Below are 18,788 nucleotides of genomic sequence, written 5' to 3'. Positions count from 1 at the left end.
TAATCAATCTCAAGTTAGAGACAACAAGAATAGAAAATACAGCAAACCTAAACAGTAATTGTTCTTTGCGTGTGCATATAGTACAAGTCACAATTCAGGCTTCTCGGTGGTTATACCAAGCAGTGGATTTTAACTCCTTAAAAAGTTATCCCTACCACAACCAAACCTACAATTTTACAAATATCAGGTATTGAAGTATAAAGAAATATTAATATATAATAGCAAAACGATCCTATTTTTCTTTCTTTCTGATAATAGTGTACAAACAAGGAACCTGAAGAGCCTGGTCACACCGAAAGGCACCTTTATCAAAATCAAACACTTAAAAGAATAACTTCTAACATGCCATTTACTTGGGTCATGGAGGTTGTTAAAAGCGAGAGTTAAGCTGCAGGGGTTATTACCTAACCCCAAGTCATGCTCACTGTCAAGAGAGACCTTCCTTGAAAGTAAAAAGACTCAGTGGCTTTGTAAACTTCATGTTTTGTTGGCGATGCATTTGAGGATCATTTCTTTGAAACTTCTATTCATTTGGATGCTAAAGCTGCCCTCCTCTCACCCCACAAGCATCAAGCCTCATTTTCATCTAAATAAGAATCGATCTATCCTGCTGTGCACCACCGTTCCTTACTCACAGCTCTCACGGTCACAACCCCGCTTGTCTTCTGTGCTTGTCCCTGTGCTCTCTAGTCACTCCCTTGAATACAATCACAATGGAAAATCACCATACTCCATGTTGTACATCATAACTGCAGAGCACAGAAAGTAATCCACGCTTATTTATTGTTGGCAATGGGCAAGAAGGGGTTGTTTCTTGCTGTAATTATCAGAAGAAAATTAAGCTTGAACATTGATGAGTAAATGGGTCCAAGAGATAGGAGTGATAGCAAACAAAGCTTTGACTGACTGGTACCATGTCAAAGCTTCGTTCTGCATCAGTGACCCAGCCAAATGCAAGAGATGGGGGTGAGTCACTGTGGGGGAGGGGCCTCTTCCTGAATGGTCAGGGGACACTGATGAAGTGAAATAGATGCAGCACCAAAAAGAGAGTAAATGTGACTGAGGATGTAGAAAGGACTGTAAATAAACTAGACTATAGGCAAACTGTAGAACTAGGGCTGGGCAATACATCAATATATCGATATCGTGATACAAGATTGGATATCGTCTTAGATTTTTGATATTATATCGTAATATGGTAGAAGTGTTGTCTTTTCCTGTCTTTAAAGGCTGCATTACAGTAAAGTGATGTAATTTTCTGAATTTACCAGATTATTCTAGCAGTTTTGCCTTTTCCCACTTAGTCATTATATCCACATTACTGATGGCTTTTTGTCAAAAATCTCATTGTGAAAATCTTTTGTGAAAGCAACAATAGTCAACCCTACAGTTTTGTCCACAATATCGTGATATTTGATTTTCTCACACAATCCTTCTATAATCTTAGTAGTTAATGCTTTCCTGTTGTATAAGTCAATTTTAATTGGACAAGGTATTCCTGCTTAATGACACTTTTTAAAATCACAATTGTGCACCATGCACAAAATGTATGGTGCACATGGTTCAGCTACTCTTAGCATTGTCACTTTTGAGTACATTTATAAATTAGTAGTAATCAGACCACTTAAAAGGGCAGATTCATTAACATCAAATTCTAAAACAATTTTAAGACAATCAATTTGGTTTCCGAGTTTCAGGTTTTACAGGCATGAATACACTCAATTAAGACCAAACACCACTTCAGCCATTCAGCAAGCTTCTCATAATATTTTATAGCCAGCCACTGCCACCTGCTGTTCAAACTATGGATTACCTAAACTAGCTCTATTACCAGTCCTGCTGCTGGAGGAAGTTTTTTTTTTTTTTTTTTTTTTTGTTTTTACACAGAAACCATAAAATTAGGGCTTTATCCAGTAACACAAGACAACAAAGACAGAGCAAAGAAATTGTTCCCAAATCATATAACAGCAAAATTACCAGAAAGTACACATATATGAGCTTCGTATACAAGTCATAAAGAGTCATGGTCCATTAGATGATTGATTGCTCGCGCTTGCCTCCTGCCTGTGATTACGTAGCTGCTGAGGGTAAAGGTGCTGCCATGAGGTTCCTGATGACACCAGGTGAAAGATCCTGGAATCCTGCCTCTGCCACTGGTAGGAAAAAGGAATCAGATTCAATGTTAAATTGGCACTTCATAGTTTATTCCACTTAATTATTCCATAGAAAAGATGAATGAAAGCATTACCCAATCGGCCACTGGTCTCTTTCACCAATATCTGTGACTGCTCCTTGATGGACAGAAGCTCTGTAACCATCTTACTCTGAGTGTCCATCTACACACATAAAAGGAATAATTGATTACATCCAGTCATTATTAAGCACGCAGAAACCAGCTTTACCAGGGCTCTGTGTGTGTGGTTTGACCTGAATTTGATTGACAGTGCTGGCAATATAAGCAAGCAACTCCACAACTGTACTGTAATACTTTGATTCAAATGTAAGTAAACTTGGATTGGTGCACAGAAATATGTGACATCAACATTTTTAAAACAGGACACACCAAGGACTGAAAAACGAAATCTCTCATGTGAAAAACCAAACTAACTATTGCAGAAAATAGTGTGTTGTTGTAGGATTCAGCACCTTCACAGCACGTTGCTGAAATCAAACTACAGCAAACGGGACAAAGAAGCTGCGCTAGTTATGTTATCTCACATGAACTTTGTTATTACCTAGCAAAGTGAACTGTGATTGTTCGATCAGATAGGCTAAATGTGAATGTATCATTAAATATATTGGCACGGACATCTTGGACTGTTAGGTGATGATGAGCTGATAAACATTTCTGAACTGCAGAGGATGGAGAATGTCTGCAACCTCTCAAATGTGCTAGCTTTGGTACGGTCCACAAGAAGAAGAATTAAGTTTGTGGGCAGCACTTAAACTGCCCATAAATCAGTAGCATCTACTTTACGTTTCATCACTCTTATTGCACTCTCACATTCTGAGGATTTATCCTCCGCATGTGCAGGATACAAATCGATTCAAAGAAGCACAAACCAATGGGGTTTCATTTTTAAGATTGTATAAATTAAAAATCATAATGTGGAAAATACTATGAACAGGAATATAATTGAATATATTTAAAAGACAATTATTTATTTATTGAAGACTCCAGGAAATTAAATGCAGGCTGTAATGACCGGTGTTTCAGAGAGGTGGTCTTGGTGGTGGAGGAATCCAATCATGTAGTTCTGAAACCCCCTGGATCAAGTTAAGACCTAGCATTTACCTAATAGTTTAAAGAGGCAACCCTGGCCCTGATCTTCTCTGAACACATTGGTTGGACTTTGGATATCGAGCTGAAGAGTTCTTGAGCTAGTTCTTCAGAGTTCTGGTGCTTCTATATTTTACAATACACCTATATCTATCTATCTATCTATCCATCTATCTATCTATCTATACACACAATGTAGTAATTATTTAAAAAATGAGTAGAGATACCAGCTTTTTCTAAAATAGTCAACAATTTCTACTATTGATACATTACTATTGATGATTATGATTTCTTTGGTAATGAATGATATAAAAATCTATTTTCCAACATACGATCATTGCCATAGTATGAAGCTTGGGCTGTTGTCTACAGAAGAGAGCGCGGTAGTCGGGTTTACTCTGTATGAAATGGTACTGTGAGGATTGGGCCATGGATGTAGTGTCTAATGATACGCCTCCTTGCTGGCCCTGCTCCACTTTCCTGCAACAAATAAAGAGCACATTATTGACACACAATTAAGACAATATTGACACACTAACACAGTATTGCTACAGTATTCCTCAATGACAGTTCATGTTCACCTTTTCAATTCCTCTGCTTTACTCCTGTGTTTGTTCAACAGTGCCTCCCAGGATTCACTTTCAGCCTGGAGCCTAAAACACAACACAGGCTGGTAAACAAATAACCTCATGTGTTAGGTCACATCATCTGTTTGAATGTATGGTTTGTATGAATACTTTGTGATATAGTGATATTAAGAACAACATGCCTATTGATGGCTTTCCAGACTTTCTGCACTGCAGGGTCACTAGAACTGACACAAATAACAGAGGCATAAATCAGTATAAAATATTAATTTGTAGTTAAAAACAAATAAAAAAACCATACATACCACCATAATGCATGCAAAGTACTGAATAAACAAAAAACAGCCACAATACCTGGCTTCTCTAGCAGGGAGTTGATGACACCCTGGTTCATCGCGTATGCTTTTGGCCAGATAACCCCACTCTTTCTGCATGTGTTCAACTGCGCCAAGGAAGACAGAACATGAATAAAGAAATAACTTGAATTCAATATTTCTAGGACAACAATTCCATTAAAAATAAAGAGGTCCATGAAATATGTACCAAATGAGGCAGCGCAAGCACTAACCTTGTTTTTGAAAAGACTCCAGTGAGGTGTCCGGCACAGATCGCAGCGAATTGTGAGCTCTTTCTATTGCCAGCTAGAGACAAAGCAGAGGTGATTAGACAGAGATTCATTAGTTTTAGAGACTAATTAAAATTAGATACATGTTCATCTCTAACCTAATGCAACCCAGACCTTTACGGTCTACTCATTATGGCTAAAGCATTATTCTCATGAGTACTTCATTAGGACATCTTACGTAGAGTAGGTTGGCACTCCTGAATACAATCACATCTGATATGTCTCTAAAGTTGTGAATTTAAATTTCAGTTAATCACATAATTTGTTATCATAACCCCACTTTTTTTACAATGTAAAATCTCTAGTAACATTTATAGTTACTTGTTTGTTAAACAACATCTGGTTCCTTTTTGAATCCACCAACTTTCCAAATATCTTTAGTTAAGTGGAAAAAAGATCTTCATCTCAAACAGCCAATACCAGAGAGATGAAAAGTAACCTACTGTGCCCGCTTATTCAATTTTTCACAATTAATTTACATCTTTACTTATGACCCTACCACACTCACCCTCATTGAAGCCTCCATCAATTTCTCAAGCCTGTTTTGCTGTGATAAGGATGCACTTATGCTCCTGCACAAAACTGCAAACACAAAAATAGGGATTTATATTGCAAAACAAACAGCAAAAAAAGAAAACACCCTATGGCCATTCTTTCCTGATTATAAGGTACAAGAAAGCCAGACATCTCACCCTGATATGGGTTGGTAAGTGCACGGAGAGAGCGTCGGGTTATGGTGCCTCTCCTCCAGGATTTCCTCCGTGCAGTGGGGTCGACAGTGGGACTTGAAGGTCCCTCCGTGTTTTCTGTCTGCATTTCTAGTTTGTCTGTCTCGGACTGTACTTCCCCTGCATCTGGTGTCTGTGTGGTGGGTGATAGGAGGTCGGTAACTTTGCGGACACATTTGTTTGGGGGAGCTGTGCTGGGGCTTGTAGATGAGCATCTTTTTGATTTCCGTTTCACCAAGTTGACCTTGGTAACGGTACAGAGATTGAACAAAGAGCAAATTAGCACTAACTTTATAACGTGTTTGGCTCATGAATATAGAATTAGCAGGGACGTTGTTAGTTAGCTAACGTTAGCTTACACTTCAGTTAAAATGTCTTACCTCATTCTGGAAAACGTCAACGTTATCAGCCACGGCGACACTTCCGCAACTGCAGGGACATTTTATGAATTAAAAAGCCAACGTTAACGTACATTAATAGAATGTCAGTAACGTTAAATACTCTAGCTATTACTAACGTTAACGTAATGTTACGGTGTTTCGCCGACATGTTTAGCTATGTCAGTAACGACCACACCAATAAGTTGCTTTGGGCAAAACTCCGACAGAGGTAACGTCAACGCTTTAATGCATTTTCTCCATACACGCAAACCGTTCATGTAAAATCGGTTGTGGCAAAGGTAAAATTAAAAAAAATAATAAAAAGATACAAACCATTCTTGTCCAGCTTCTGAATGTTTATCCGCCATTTTTTTTTCTTTCAAATAGTTTTCTTCGCACCGCGCGCCCAAAAAGCCAAACCCCTCTTCTGACCTAAGCACCATGGGAAATGTAGTGTGATTAGCAACTGCAAAACAAGGTACAAACCACCTGATTCACTTTAAACATACTCTAGCTGTGTTCGAAATATTATATATTATTATATTGAAATATTTTAAAAAGTCATTTGAATATTGAATGAAAGTTTCAATATCAAGTTTTGTTTTAATCCTAATTTTATAATGTTACATTTCACCCCAAGGTATGGTTCAACTAACCCAGACTATGTAGTAAATTGTAACATTTAACTGCTTGTGTTTGAGAGTAAACCATGCATTTCCTGTTTTGGTTATAGACGTAACAGCTAAACACTATTTAATAGCAGACACATGTAACTAGTTTGTATCACATTTTGAACGTGCTGACTTAAAAGAGCTCCAAGATACAATGTCAACAACAATGTCATAATTTAATGACAATTGTTGTAGCCAATTTAGACATTTTGCTGTGTGTGTGTTTGTGTGTTTGTGTGTGTGTGTGTGTTTTTTGTTTGCTACGTCACCTGCACACCTGTGAAATGGAATCACAGGTGAGGGGGATGGAGGAATAGGATTTGGGAAGCCACACAGTTTTTCAGCCTCAGCTGTGTGCAAGTGATGTTTTTTTAGAGCTCGTCTGCTCGTTGTTAATCTGTCAGTCTTTTTGTAGGTGTTTTTAAATGCATTTTTAAAATAAAGAGTTAACCTTAAGATGATGGCGGACCTCATTGTTTGCACCAGTGTTGGAAATGGTGTCAAATTCCCTCCAGTGGCATTTTTTGTGGTCAGATTGCCACTACAACAATATTGACCAGTTTAACTTGCGATAGATTACCCATTTTGCTTAGAATATGGATCAAAATATTCCTATCATGTTTATGCTTTTTGGAACAACAGATGAAAGAAACCCTCCATGAGATAGGAATTTCATGATTATCAGATTTTCTTATGTGTAAGAAATATGACTTTTCAAAATTACAGGGCATTTGTATGGCAGCATATGCAGGATACAAATCTATTCAAATAAGCACAAACCTACTGGGGTTTCATTTTAAGATTTTATAAATTAAAGATCATAAAGTGGAAAATACAGGAATATAATTCAATATATTTAAAAGACAATTTATTAATTGAAGACTCAAAGAAATTAAATGCAGGCTGTAATGACAATCCAATCATGTAGTTCTGAAACCCCCTGGATCAAGTTAAGACCTAGCATTTACTTAATAGTTTAAAGAGGCAACCCTGGCCCTGATCTTCTCTGAACACATTGGTTGGACTTTGGATATCGAGCTGAAGAGTTCTTGAGCTAGTTCTTCAGAGTCCTGGTGCTTTGGCCTCCCGAGTTTAAGACCTTGAGTTCAACAGCTTTGACCTCCCTATGGCTTGTTTTAGTTTTTGGCAATATAGCAGTGTTACCTGCTGATAGTATAAGTTTTGTCATAAATACTACCAAAAATGACACTTCTCCCACACTAATTGTCATTCATGTGTTTTCCTTATCTAGTCTTGGCTAACCAACACTTAGCCGAACTTTTCAGGGAACCGCACACCTACTTGATACATTACATGCCATTTTGTCTTTTCATCATTTCAGTTGCTGTTCTTATTACTCTTTGCACATCAGCTGATCAACTAGTTCTGGATTCAACATTCCATTGAGGGGCATCCTAATCTGTACATCAATTATGGGTATTTCCTGACCCCTGAATGTGAGGTTTCCATAGATGGAAAACGTGTGTGTGTGTGTGTGTGTGTGTGTGTGTGTGTGTGTGTGTGTGTGTGTGTGTGTGTGTGTGTGTGTGTGTGTGTGTGTGTGTGTGTGTGTGTGTGTGTGTGTGTGTGTGTGTGTGTGTGTGTGTGTGTGTGTGTGTGTCTCTTTTCCATTTCGGTGTTGGAATGTATCTATTAAGCAAATTCCTATGGTAACCAAATGCACCCATAAATAATTTGCAATATCCACAAACAAAAGTATAACATAAATATTATATAATTTTCAAATTCAGGGTAAAATAAAAAGGTAAGCTGAGATTTCTTGTTAAAAAATACGCTCATTGACTTTAATACACTTTTAACCAACCTCAAACCTCCACATTGTTTAATTTTTAACTAAACTACTCTGACTTGACAGCCTCGTAACTGTATGTACAGTATATGTATTTTTTTTAAGATTATTTATTGGGGGCATTTTTAGGCTTTTATTTGAATAGGACAGCCTAGACCCAAAAGGGGAGAGAGAGGGGGAACGACATGCAGCAAAGGGCCGCAGGTCGGAGTCGAACCTGTGAGCTATCCAGGCACCCTGCTTTCTGTAAATTTAAGGTTGTGTTCAACATGTGATTCAGTGATACAATTTGTGGGATTATATTGCTGAGAGGAAGCTGGAATTATTTACATTTTGAATTTCAAGGCCCTTTAACAGCAATGGATTGGATTTCTATTCAGATATTTTTTGGGAAAGGCACTCTGTTTAAGATGCTCTAGTTTGTCCATCAAACAAAGGTTATTTTAAATACATATCAAAAGATAAATAGCAAATGGTTATCTATGGTTTGGTAGTTGAGATCAGTTTGTAAGTAAACACAAAGTTTCACAAGCTTTTTTTTCAATCAACTGATGCTTAATGAAATGTTTGTTTTTGCCAGATTCATTTGTGCATGATAAAATGTTTCATTAAAAATGTGTTTGTGCAGTTACACTATATTCTCATAACCTGAACATTCTTTACTTACCTACTTATGGGAACAGGATAGTTCATGACCAGCTGGACATGCTCATCCTATCCATGTGCAGACATCAGTACTTGACAAAACACTTGGCAGACTTCATAATTTGTATCTGTAAGTCTTTATAAGTCTGTTAGAGATGTTTTTCACTTTTTACAAAATCAAGGAGAGGAATCAAAAAAATCAAAAACACTTTTCAATTCTCTTGGAGAATGCCCCTGTTGTGTGCCTGTATGTTTCACTCTGGCTGGCACACAGTCTTGCACTCCGCTCAATACTGCTGTCTTCATGGCCTTGTGTAGCAGTGGGGAGGGACAGATGAAGTAAGAGAGAGAAATGTAGAGAAAAAAACAAACTCAAGAGTTATGAAGAAAGATAATTGAGAAAAAAAAGAGCTGATAAAAATGCAGAAACACAGATGGTTAAGGAGGGGCAGAGAAGGACGAAGGAAGGGATACACGGAGTGTACAATACTGTACACCATGACTGTCTCAGCTGTCTTGTGTATGTCACAACAGCTTCAATTCTCTTCCTCCTCCAAAGTCTTCTCTCCCTTTACAGTTTGGTTGGTGAGGGCAGCGGTCGCTGCTGGCACTGAGTTCAAGAAGGCAGCCTGAGAGTTCCTTTGCCCAGCAGGAACTGCAGGACACGGTCCACCAGCAGAGCAGCAACAAAGTCCACCACCAGAACCTGGGCAATGATTAATTTGAACTGCAAGGAAGTAAAAAAAAGGAAGCAGGTTACCTTATGGAGTACATCCTTATTACAAGGCTATTTTAACAAAACAATACATGATAAAGTAATCTCAGCTCACCTCAGTTGGAATATCTACAAGAGCAAACTGTTCGTTGAATTCTGGTGAGGAACCAGTAAGAAGTCCCACAATCGCTAAACCTGACAGAGCGATACTCCATAGTAGTGGTCGATTCTCGCTGAGAGACTCCATGAAGGGGTGACCCTTTCGGACACAACAAGAAATGCTGTGAGTTTGTATATTAAGGATGCAGAGACAACAAATACTAATGGTATTAAGAATAAGTACCTTGTAGTTAATGGCAAAGGTGGCCATCTGCATGGCCATGGACATTATATACACAGTGCTGTTAATTAGACTGGGTTCAAACTCTTTATATAGATCTGCAAACTGCTCCGCTCTGCAAAAGAGAAAGGTAAAGTGAAATGTTATAATAATGTATTAATGTAATGTTATTAATATTTAACTTGTAAAGCACAACGGCTCTTTACTCTCTCTCTCTCTCTCTCTCTCTCTCTATTCCTATCTTACTGCGTTTTACCTGGGCGGACTTCTGCTTTGTGCCTCTTTGTAAAGATACACCAGACTACAGAAGTGAACAGCAAACTGCAGCAGCACAGTCAAGACCGTATAAAGATTGAAGATGTTTGGTAAGGGACGCTCTCGAGACAACGTTTTCAGTGGCTGTGTAAACAGGGTGAAAAAAAAGATTAATTTGGTTTCCATTTCTATCAAAAACAGTAAACATATCATGGTAGAAGAAAAACATTCAGTAAAGAAGATCTTGGTAGGAGAACCATCAGAAACATGCAGAGCCTGGATTTTGTGACATATATTCTGACCTTTGATCTAGAGATGAAGAGAAAGCATCCGGCCAAGAGCAGGCCCTGCAGGGTCGCCTGGAAATCGCTGAACTTGACCCCCTCGAGGTAGAGTACAGACTGGCTGTAGGCCAGCACCAGGGCATTTAGAGCGAGGATCTTGAACATCTGGAGTGTTGTCACCAGAGTGCAACGGCCTTGCTTTATTACATGGCAGACTGGGGAAAAAAAAAAAAGTTTTAGAGGGGGGGAGAGAGGCAGCTTCATGTTGAGATTTTTGCCAACTGTTTCAAGTTGAAATCATAAACCAGTGTTACTCACTGCACTGTATGGAGGAGAGTTTGGAAGTGAAGGGGGCAGCGATGGAGGCATCACCCAGTTTCACTACTTGTATCTGATCCTCTTCAAGTTCCCGTAAGACTTGACTGATCCTCTCCTGTTACAGAATAAACCCTGATGTTTAGAGTGCGCTACAATTCTATTATTTCAAAGAAAGGCGCGAATTAAATTATTATGTTAACGTTTGTAACTGGGAAAGAGGGTAGCATGGGACTGCAGTCTAGTATGCTGCATTCAGTAGTCCGTTAACATGAATGAGTTTCAGTCACTGTAACTTATTGGTAAACTACTATTCCCTTAAAAAATCCGGAAGGATGCCCTTCTCTAAAAAAGACACACCTTTTGTGCTGCAAGCTGCTCTTCTCTCTGGGCCATCACCCTCTGCCTGGCTGCCCTGGAACTCAGTTTTCCTCCTGAACTGACAGGTGGTAAAGGTCGGGGTTCTGCTGAGGATGCCTCCTTTTCTCTCCCCCGTTTCTTTCTTTCAGGCATGCGCTCAGGGGCGTTGGCTAACAGAGCAACACCTGAGGGAAAATTATCATCACTACACACTGTTGGTGTCATAGGTAGGGACACGTTTTCAGTCTTGGTGGTTTATAAACCTTACCTATGTGGGCGTGTTTGAGAGCTCCAACATCATTTGTGCCATCACCACACATCAGTGTCACATAGCCCAGCCCCTTTAGACTTGTGATGACAAATTCCTGAAACAGAACAGGAAGTTATTATAGCTAATAACTTCAAAAGACCCTTAAAATTCACCCTTAAAATACTTTTACATTGTTACATACAGTAACAGCAATCTGTCATACTCAAAATACTGATTCCCGAGTTTTTTCCCCCAAACAAAACAAAAAAAAAAACCAAAGAAATTTCCCTGAATTTGTTTTCCAATTACCTTTCAGACAAAAAGAGTGGCGTCGCCTAGATAAAATACATGTATTTTGCTGTTGTATTGTAGACTACAGAGTACCATCGGTCTACTGCTGCTTCATCTGTGACGGAACTATTATTGTTGAACAACGAAACCTTTGCTCTTTGACAAAAGCCACACCATTTGACACTGACTATTGATGTTAGCTAAACATTTTCTGCTATCTAACTCCATTGTAGCTGTGGTTTATAAACCTCAACATAATGTCATGTTGTTGATTTTTGGGACCTACCTTTTGTTTTGGACTGACACGGGCAAACACCTGTATGTGAGGCAAGAGGGTGTGGAATAGTTGGGGATCACAGCTCAGTCTAGCTAGCCCCTCCCCTGTTACACACAAGTCAAACTGACGCACAAAGGAGGAAACGGAGGTAGGGGGCAGTGGTACACGCACACTGCCATCAATGGACTCCCACTGCCACTCATCTGGAAAACAAATAACATCAGCGGTAAATGATTCTGTACTTTGTCTCTGTCCTTGGCCAAAACACCCACTGCAAATTACCACAAGAATCTTTAGCTACCACCTGTATTACTGCCATCGTTATCCACTGGCTAATTTGAGTATTACATGTAATTCTGTAAAGTGACAACTTTTTCTTACTCTGACCAGGGCTTGGCTGCAAAACAAGTGTGTGTTCCTTCTGGATGAAGTGGAGCTCTCTTGCTACATGGCACGCCGTTAGAGGGTTGTCGCCTGTGATCATCACCACCTGAAAGCAAAGGTAAAGTATGAATCTTAAAACCATGCTGTAGGTATGCACAATTGTGTGTTGTCAGCTTATTTACATTATGAGATGCCTCCTGGATCTCTCTGATGACTGCCTTGCTGTCGCTTTTAAGGGGGCAGGACACAACCATGAATCCGGCGAAATGCAAGTCACACTCCAGAGTATCGCGACTCATCTCCCGGACCTATGAGACCCAAAAACTTTGTAACTAAATCTATTCGCATCAAGACTACTCAGACAGTTCAGACAATCCTAATAGCTTTAAATGAAATAAAATAAGAACCTGTTGATGACTAAGGTGTCCCATCTCTTTGTAACCCAAGGCCAGCACTCTAGCCCCTTCCCGAGACATTTCCTTGTGGACTTCATCATAATTCGCTGGACATTCTGCAAACTATAAACACAGCCACATTAGAACGCCAGTAGGTGCGCTTGATTAGAATATAGCATGTATGTATTAAGGATACGTACCATTCCTCTGAGTGTCTCTGGAGCTCCCTTGACAGTTGAGATGTAGCAGAGTTCAGTGGAGCCGAGTTTCTCATAGGAGGCCAGAACTGACATCCTCTTTAGAGCGCTTGCAAAGTGGAAACGCTGGTGGATCTTAAGTCCCTGAGTTTTGATGCTTCGTGGGAACACCTTTTCATCTGGTCAAAGCGGCAAGAGTCAATGAGACACACATCTAAGCACTGTGCTAATAAGAGTAAAGATACCTAAACACTAACATTAAAATGCAATGCATTTGAAGAACAGCATTCATTTAAGATGCACTGATCAAACTACACCACCAAGCTAACCACAGCAGGTTTGGTGCAACCTAAAAGATTATACTGCAAATCAGAAACAAATGCTAATTTAAGATTGTATGTAGCACAGCTAGGGCTGGGTATCGTTCAAAGATTTTCGATACCAGTACCGATACCAATACCTCGACTTTGATACTGGTCCCGGAACGATTTTTTGAGATACCAATTTTATAAAACGGAAAGAAATAACAACATTACACATTACGGAACAAATCATTTCAGCTCCTACTAAGTGAGCCCCATCTCTGTGTGTAATGTAGTAGTTTTTCCTTTGTGTCTCTACGACGTGTGATGTTAGACAGCCAATCATAGACTTTATTAGATCTTGGTAGAAGCATGCTGCATGCTTATTGGCTTCTTGACGCTGATGAGATTTACTCCTTAGGTATTGAAATTGGGTACTGAATGATGAGGCATTTTTCGATACTAAGGAGGCAATTTGGGCAGTCCCTAAAAAGTATTGAATTTGGTACCAAGCCCTATAGCACACCAAAACATGAGCATATATAGTACATGTTCTCTCAATGTGCATTTAGTGGAGGTCATTTCACTGTACCTTTAGTGAGGGTCCAGTCAGCAGCTGTCAGCATGGCCTTCTCCAGTGGATCTCCAACCAGCTGTCCATCATCCAGCGTGACCAGTGAGTGACAGGTGGCCACCACCCGATGTGTCTCAACTGGTATCTCAGATACAGGCATCACCTCCTTTCCTTCTCTGTCATAAACGCAATCATCACTCAATACCCTCCACACAGTGCAAATGTAAATGACCTAGACCAAAGCATTGTATACTTGGCTACTTGTGCTTAACAAATTATGATGTTTAAAGTAGAACACTGGGCAGAATGGCGGGCAGGGTTTACCTGAGGCCTGCTACTCCTCGTACCACCAGACTGTCACTGGTCAGTGTTCCTGTTTTGTCAAAACAGCAAACCTCCACCTTCCCTGCAAATGGTATCCTGAATGGCTCTGTACAGAATACATCTAAGCAGGGGAAGAAAAAGAAGATTTGATTAAACCGCTACTATTACAAGCTTTGTATAATAAGCTGGTCCAGGTATCTTAATAGCTATTCTACACAAATGCAAGATAGGAGCACACACAAACGTACAAAGTTTAGCCAGGGCGATAAGAGAAGTGTTAACTGCCAGAGAAAGCTCTATGGGGAGTTCTGGTGGAACAACCGAAGTGAGGATTAGCGTGCACTCCAGAAACAGCTTGTAGCGGTTCCTGCTGGCATCCTTGGTCCCTGAGGGAGTAATACAAAGCACACACATAGAATTTAGAGGTTACGTATGCCCTCACCTTCAGCTATTAGCTTTCATTTTGACTAAGATAAAGCCTGTGTTAAATAAGAATTACATTTTAATGAATTGATTCTGTGCACCTCACCTTCTAGCCACACATAAAGAGCTGCAGCAATGGCAAACACGAGGAGGAAGAGGATGAAGATAAAAGTCTCCAGGTTGTTTGCGGTCACTCTCTTAACTCCAAAAAGGATGGTCCGTAACAGTTTACCCTGGAGGCAAGTTTGTACACACAATCAGTACACTTTCACAGCTGACACAACATGCTGTCAAAACTAGAATTAAAGTGCATGACAAGAACAAAGTGAGTGTAGTAATAAAGACATACTGTTCTTAGTACTAGACCAACAGGAAAGTCGTTCTTTGATGGATTCAGATGTCTCCGTATATCCACTAGGTTTATTTTGTTTATAAAATGATGTACTGCTTTCCTAGTTCTTGTGTGAGTGTTGTCCACTCTAGAGGACCTATCTTTACTTGCATCAAGAATGCTATTAAAGTCCCTTGCAATAATATACTTGCCTGTTAGTTTTGAAATTCTTAAAAACTAATTGTTATAGAAATGGACATTGTCATCATTTGGCCCGTATACATTGACTACATTAAGACGTGTATACTTAGCACTACCTCACCTGAGAGGTGTAGAATCCTGTTCTCAGTACATAGGCCACACAGCCGTTGTCTACAGCTGCACATAAAGGAGAAGATTAATGAGCTTGCATCTTGATTTTAGATGGGCAACACATGCACCATTGAATTCATTAATTCAGCTGGTATACTTTGTTGGTAACAGATACATGAAGAGAGGAATTAACACTTACGTTTGAGTCCAGCACTGGTCTTTAAAGGGGGGCTATGTTGCACCACTTTTGTCCCCCCAGAGATAACGTGGAGTCGAGAGTCTGTCTGAACATCCAGGATTCGCTCTGGGTCCAAGTCCTCCACTGGTTCCTGCACACTCCATATTGTCAGCAGTAATTACGATACCCCAAAATAATCCAATGCCATTTAGAATACTGCCATTTAGAAAACCTACGCCCTCAGACCTGTGTAGTGTTATGATGTATATATCAGTTTACTTCTAACCTTCATCTGGGGCACTGACTCGCCGGTCAGCATAGCCTCATCCACAATGCAACGACCCCTGAGTAGCAGCACATCACACGGTACCAAGTTGTCCTGGGGTGAACGTCCTGCGAAGCAGAGAATACACATTTTAAACACATACTAACCGAGTCAATCTGATGTTTGTGGAAATGAGAAGTCCCAAAGATATCTTGACATTTACCTATTGAGACAATGTCACCAGGGACAAGCTCATCACTTGAAATAGGTCTCCACTTCCTGTTGCGATATACCTGGCACAAAATACATAAGATAAATTAGGGATGCTTTAAATACAAGGGAAATATACTGTAGATGCAAGACAAAATGTTTCTTTATAATTTTAAAAGTGTATATACAAAATTTTAAACTTGATCAAGCCTACCTGGATCATGTAGGGCTTGTTTCCCATGCGGCGGATCTCAGACATATTCCTCATTTGCTGCTGGACCAGGGAGGCCTCGAACGCCACCAGCATGAACAGTGTGAAAACACTGTAGTACCAGTACTCGTCCAGACACCACAACCCCACACAGAACACCTGATAGATGGCAGACAATAGATAACTTCAAATGGATATAGACATGATAACAAAGTCAACAACACCATATCTAAAGCCATTCAACAAAAATGAAGAAGTATAAAGTCAACTTTTACAACAAAACCTGTGAAATTATAAAGAAACATGCGTGTGTGCAAGTGCACAGTCACACAAATACACACATGTATACAAATATATATACACACACACAATACAATCACACACACGCACACAATTCCCCACGATACTCGCTACCTCTGCCACCACTCACTCTCACTCTCAAATACACACATGTATACAAATATATATCGTCACACACACACACACACACACACACACCTGGAAAACAAAAAAGGGAGCTGTGGCCCTCTCTTTGAAGAGCTCCAGGAAATCTGGCACCATCATCTCAGCACGGTTGGTGCCGTAGCGCTTTTCTGCAGCTCGGAGTTCAGCCTCCTCCTGGTAGCCACGCCAGGACTGAAAGTAGCCCATTGGGTTGTTTATGGGAAATGCTATTGGAAGGAAACATTTCTTCTCTTCCTGGTCAAATATGTAGCAGATCTTTTGAAATTCAAAAGATAAAATCCCCTCCCCATTCTCATTCTGTTGGTCAGAAAAGGAAAAACAAAGAACATTTAATTTACAGCATTCATTCAAGACAGGTGATTTTCCTCCCTGAACAGTCCAATCACAAATAAGAATACAAAACAAGGACAGTTTGCCTACACTGAAGCCATGCCACACCAATCGCAAGCGGATGTAGATTTCAAACAACTGGCAAGATCAAATCAGAGCGGATGTAGATTTTCAAAAAAACTGCAGGCAGAGAATGTGAGATGTGGGGCACGTTTCAAATTAAGACAACTTCCTGGGAGTAAATATGTCAGCTGACCTGGTCCCTCTGTAGTGCCACAAGCTCGGCAGAACCGTTGTTGGGGGTGGGTATGACCTTTGCCAGCGTAGCCTTGTTTGGGTCTGGTTCCTGTACAAATGAACAGGTGACAAATTCACACACTGCGGCCGGTCACGGTTATTTTTGGTATAGCGGTGTGCTTCTGAAACTTTGTCCCTCTCCAGTGAGACATGCCCTGACATACAGCTGCTTGATCAATATGAAGTTCAGGCACATTCTTAAATCGTTAACTTTTACATTTGGCTGCAACAATGACCTTATTACATTGTTGATACAAATCTATTTGAATGTTTTTGTAGGATCTACTAGACTCTCTTACACAATTGCCTCCTGAGACACAGATATGCGGAGCAATAGTCAATTATCATCTATCACTGTAACACTCTTATTTTTAATATTGTGTCATGAAACACATTTTCTCTTTTACATTGGCAGTACAAAGCTGCTACTATTATCAATAAGGTTATTTTATGAAATGTTTTGGAATGCTAGTTGAAAATGACACTTTCACTTCCGATTACCATGTAATTGATAGACACTGGACAGGTCATAGAACATAATGTATCAATCAGCAATTGGTCTTTAGGTCTTTTTTTCTATATCACCCTCCTCTAGTAACATTAAGTGTAATGTAAAAGAAAGTCACAAAGGTTTTTACATCCTGCTATGCAGAAATAAAAAATAGCAATCTTCCAATGTATATGAAAGTGTTTAAACAGCATATTCATTATTATCATGTCCACAAAGCCCAGACACTTTCAAAACTTAACTTGTAGTGAAGGTTTCATCGTTGGTTGTTACAGAGGCCATCTCTAAAATCATAAACTTGGGTTCAAACCAAACACCTGCCCTGCTATAGTGCCTTTGAGCAAGACATTAATTCCTTACCTGCTCCTGGGTCCATGCTGACCCTGACCTTTGCACTATCTATGTACAAGACATATGGAAAAACAGTGGGATCCCTAGAGACATCGGTAGATTATAGCACTATTATTGTTGTTCCTACTTATGTTTACCTTGGAACAAGTGAGCCAACAGTGCGCGTGCACGGACCAATAACCAGAGAGCGCTGTGAGAACGTGCGCGATCCCGATAGCGGCTAGCGACAGGAGGCCTGCCTCGGGATAGTCGGAGGCTCCATACACTCCTAACCACAAGTACAGCCAGCCTGGGTAGAGAACAGCCAGAAACGGAAGGACTGTCCCGTGTAGTAGCCGGGGCCTTCGCCTGTACAGCGTCACTGAGCTCACCAGCTCGTCGCCGGTGCCACTGTCATGCTGGATGTGGTTCTCAGCCATTTGCAGCTCACCCGGTCCCTGGATCCCGTCTGCAGCCATACTCTCCTCTTTCTCAGTGTCGTTCATTGTACTTTAGTCACACCTCTGCCCCCCTCTATCACCCACGACCAACCGTCGTGCTGTAGCCGGTAAAAAGACGATTCTACACACGTAGCGGTGCTCGCTCCAGAATTCAGAGCCCGTTTACTGAATCGTTCGTTCGCTGACCGTAGCTTCCGCATACGTAAACACGCAGAAACACGTAAGGTCGTCTTGGCGCAGCATGATTGAACCGGAAAACTCAAACATGTATAATCTTCCACACAGTTAAATTGTGTTGTTTAGGCTAACGTTCATGTAACATGTGAATATGAAGGGTTTTTTTTACGAAATAAAGACTGTATTTAAGTAATATCAGTTTTGCGATTAAGTAGCTACCCCTTTAATAAAATAATCGTCATTATAGGGGAGGAGCCAGAATGTGAGATCGACACAAACCTGAACCAATAACATTAAAAGA

General features: G+C 40.1%; 2 protein-coding genes across 5 annotated transcripts; both read right to left on the bottom strand.

The window, feature by feature from the left end:
• Positions 1-1,757: 1,757 nt before the first annotated feature.
• Positions 1,758-6,599, bottom strand: dsn1 (DSN1 component of MIS12 kinetochore complex). 4 transcript variants are annotated; one of them, XM_028598591.1, is made up of 12 exons: positions 6,549-6,599; positions 5,934-6,032; positions 5,601-5,649; positions 5,185-5,464; positions 5,001-5,074; positions 4,436-4,508; positions 4,222-4,309; positions 4,050-4,094; positions 3,862-3,933; positions 3,613-3,760; positions 2,249-2,336; positions 1,758-2,153 (listed from the first exon to the last, which is right to left on the bottom strand). In XM_028598591.1, exons 2-12 carry the CDS (start codon positions 5,966-5,968, stop codon positions 2,071-2,073), a joined length of 1,035 nt encoding a protein of 344 aa, XP_028454392.1. In that variant the 5' UTR covers positions 5,969-6,032; positions 6,549-6,599; the 3' UTR covers positions 1,758-2,070. The 4 variants fall into 4 exon arrangements, with proteins under 4 accessions (XP_028454392.1, XP_028454393.1, XP_028454394.1 ...); XM_028598592.1 differs by having other exon boundaries at positions 6,541-6,559; XM_028598593.1 differs by lacking the exon at positions 6,549-6,599 and having other exon boundaries at positions 5,185-5,353; positions 5,934-6,077.
• Positions 6,600-8,844: 2,245 nt separating this feature from the next.
• atp13a1 (ATPase 13A1) lies at positions 8,845-18,663 on the bottom strand. The gene is made up of 25 exons (XM_028598540.1): positions 18,008-18,663; positions 16,971-17,060; positions 16,418-16,681; positions 15,923-16,078; positions 15,722-15,791; positions 15,520-15,626; positions 15,255-15,384; positions 15,066-15,121; positions 14,519-14,645; positions 14,238-14,375; positions 13,990-14,110; positions 13,684-13,841; positions 12,793-12,968; positions 12,605-12,715; positions 12,380-12,505; positions 12,195-12,303; positions 11,823-12,016; positions 11,264-11,360; positions 10,996-11,180; positions 10,639-10,753; positions 10,339-10,535; positions 10,038-10,180; positions 9,785-9,896; positions 9,557-9,700; positions 8,845-9,453 (listed from the first exon to the last, which is right to left on the bottom strand). Exons 1-25 carry the CDS (start codon positions 18,353-18,355, stop codon positions 9,343-9,345), a joined length of 3,585 nt encoding a protein of 1,194 aa, XP_028454341.1. The 5' UTR covers positions 18,356-18,663; the 3' UTR covers positions 8,845-9,342.
• Between the last annotated feature and the right edge of the window lie 125 nt (positions 18,664-18,788).

This window comes from Perca flavescens, chromosome 15 (assembly GCF_004354835.1).
Source record: "Perca flavescens isolate YP-PL-M2 chromosome 15, PFLA_1.0, whole genome shotgun sequence".
Lineage (NCBI taxonomy): Eukaryota > Metazoa > Chordata > Actinopteri > Perciformes > Percidae > Perca > Perca flavescens.
Note: the sequence above shows the minus strand (reverse complement) of the source record. Positions and strands in the feature narration are given on the sequence as shown.